The following is a 2411-nucleotide window of genomic DNA, read 5'->3' as shown; positions in this document are numbered from 1 at the left end:
TTTTCTGTGATCACGCCGATCAGCTTCACGATGTGAGGGTGGTCAAACTGACGCATCGTYACTGCCAAACAAACCAGTTACTCARTCTTTATACSACGACTGTTTTATAAATATTGTTGTTTTTTAAACAAAACAGATTTAGGTCTTACAGGCTTCTTGAAGAAACTTTTCTCTGACACTGTCTGTGGTGCAGTTTTTACAAGTTTTAATGGCAACATTTAGAGACGGCTTGTCCTGTGTAACAGAGAAACACATGTTAGTCAACTTCAAATATTTGTTTGTGTTTGTGTGTATATCTCTACATACTGGGCTGTTGTAGACTCCTTGGTGAACATCGCCAAACTGACCCTCTCCGATGCAACGACCTAACTCTATCCGGTCCCTCTGGATCTCGTAGTCCCGCGCTGAGAGGGAGGACGAGAAGAAGGTTAAACAATGAAATGAAAACAATCACCTGYTTCTGTTTAAACACCACAAACAATGAAGGACTACATTTGACATGACTTGGATCACAGGGATGAAACTTACAAGGGAAAAGAAACAAATTAAATAATAATAAACTGAAGTAAACCTCATRCAGTGGAAATAATTACATCAGTTTTCTAAATTACATCCTTTGTGGCTGTAGGGTGAGTGAATGATTCTGCAGGGAAGCAATTACTGTCTCTACATCAGGTTGTTTCATATTAACTGTCTGATAAATGAACTGAGTTKTACTCAGTAAGTTTGTTCAAAAGTATCTGAAAGAAAAGTGCTTAGTTTTATAACTCAAAAACAACAATCCTTGACATTTTAACCTAATTTGAGGTTTCTGCTCTATAAACAGTTCCGCTGCGTTGTAAAGGTCAGCAAACATTTGTGCAGAGGTGCACTAACATCTGCACAAAAACTGGTCTAAAAAAATGGAGTTCAGGAGAGCTTTGCTGGAAATTTGAAGTCAACAATTTACTGGTGCAACAAACGAACATCCATAATTTACCAGTGACACAAGACACATTCCTTTAAAAATTGCAATGCAAATTATTAATGTCTTAAATATAACACAAGCCACAGAGCTGACACAACTATGATCGTAAATCAGAAGGCTTTGAAATCCAGCTTTAACAAAAGGATGGTGCAACAAGAACCAAAACAAATGCTGTGACCAAGTTTATTTTACAGCCTTAATAATCCTAAACTGTGATTTCTGCAGGAGCATCTCGCTTTGTTTATGAGCTGATTGCCTTATTTCTTATACCTACTGCAAACACAAAGAAGTATGAAAAAAAAACTAAAACTCCTCCTCTGCTTTATGTTTTGCAGTCAGGAAAAGAAATTCTACACAAACTCAAAGCACCTCATTTGGACTTAATGAGAGAGACGGGGAGTTTTACCTTCAACTACTCCATAGCCCACTTGTGTCGGCGGTGGGGAAAAGAGGAAGAAAGACAGATGAAGAAAGAGGGGAGAGCCAGACAGCCACTTTAAAGGTTAAAAAAGCTCAGAAAACACTCACACAAACACTACATACAACAGTTAATAAATACACTGAAGCACTGCCACAGGCTTATTAAAAGAGGACTGCTTTGCTTTAGGCCTTTTATCATTTTACAGATTAATTTGATACAAACAGCAGACAGTGTGACATGAAGACATACAGTAAATTGAGAAAACGTTACACGTTATAGGGTAAGTCACAAAAAAAGTCAAACAAAAAGCTAAACTAAACAAAAAGTTAAGCAAAGTAGTCAGAAAAAGACTGCAAGGAGCAGAGAACAGTCCATTTTAAAAGTTAGCCACATAATTAAATACATAAGCACCGTGCGCCCGGCCAAAACAACCACATTAAAAGCACAGGACTCACGAATGAGTCGGACAGATGTCATGCGTCTCCAAAAACTACATGTGAGCGGGAACAWTTGTAGCTTTCAATCAGCGTCTTTACTGGTAATAAGGAAATAAAATAACTGGTTTAAATTTGATACCACTGAACCAAATGTGTTCCATTTCATCCCCACTGACTGCCAGAGGGCGGTGCTAAAAGCACTGAATGTTCCCTTCGCGCATGCGAGCTGTAATACCAACAGAGCTGTAATACCAACAGAGTCACACCTGTGACCAATCGGATGACTAATCAGAGGCTATATAGCCTGACGTCATCTGAAGCTCTGTTCCTCTTTTCTTCTCGCATACGGTTCATTTCTCTTGTGGAATATTTCGCCGTCGTTTGGACGTCCCGATTGCCAGTTGGCTGGCGTAACGGTGTATCGCCCTCTAAGGGGCTGCGACTGACTTGTCTTCAAAACAAAGAGGTATCCGCTGTTTTGTTGGGGTGACGGCGTTTTTTTGCCTGGTTCCCCAACTTGCGTTTCTTTTTCTTATCGCTGTTGCTAAGTTTGATGAGTGAATTTGTTGGTGAATGGCAGCGTTCT

The 2411-nt window shown here is 39.6% G+C and overlaps 1 protein-coding gene across 4 annotated transcripts in view; it reads right to left on the bottom strand.

Moving 5' to 3' along the window:
• The window catches only part of ptk2aa (protein tyrosine kinase 2aa), a gene marked incomplete in the record, with an annotated part of 58107 nt that overhangs the window by 10811 nt on the left and 44885 nt on the right, over window positions 1–2411 (bottom strand). For 3 of the 4 annotated variants that reach the window (XM_014009274.1, XM_014009275.1, XM_014009273.1), the window contains 4 exon segments: window positions 1–61; window positions 150–234; window positions 307–404; window positions 1374–1394. In XM_014009274.1, the coding sequence (XP_013864728.1) occupies window positions 1–61; window positions 150–234; window positions 307–404; window positions 1374–1394 (265 nt within the window). 4 annotated transcript variants of the gene reach the window in all.

Source organism: Austrofundulus limnaeus, unplaced genomic scaffold (assembly GCF_001266775.1).
Source record: "Austrofundulus limnaeus strain Quisiro unplaced genomic scaffold, Austrofundulus_limnaeus-1.0 Scaffold56, whole genome shotgun sequence".
NCBI lineage: Eukaryota > Metazoa > Chordata > Actinopteri > Cyprinodontiformes > Rivulidae > Austrofundulus > Austrofundulus limnaeus.
Note: the sequence above shows the minus strand (reverse complement) of the source record. Positions and strands in the feature narration are given on the sequence as shown.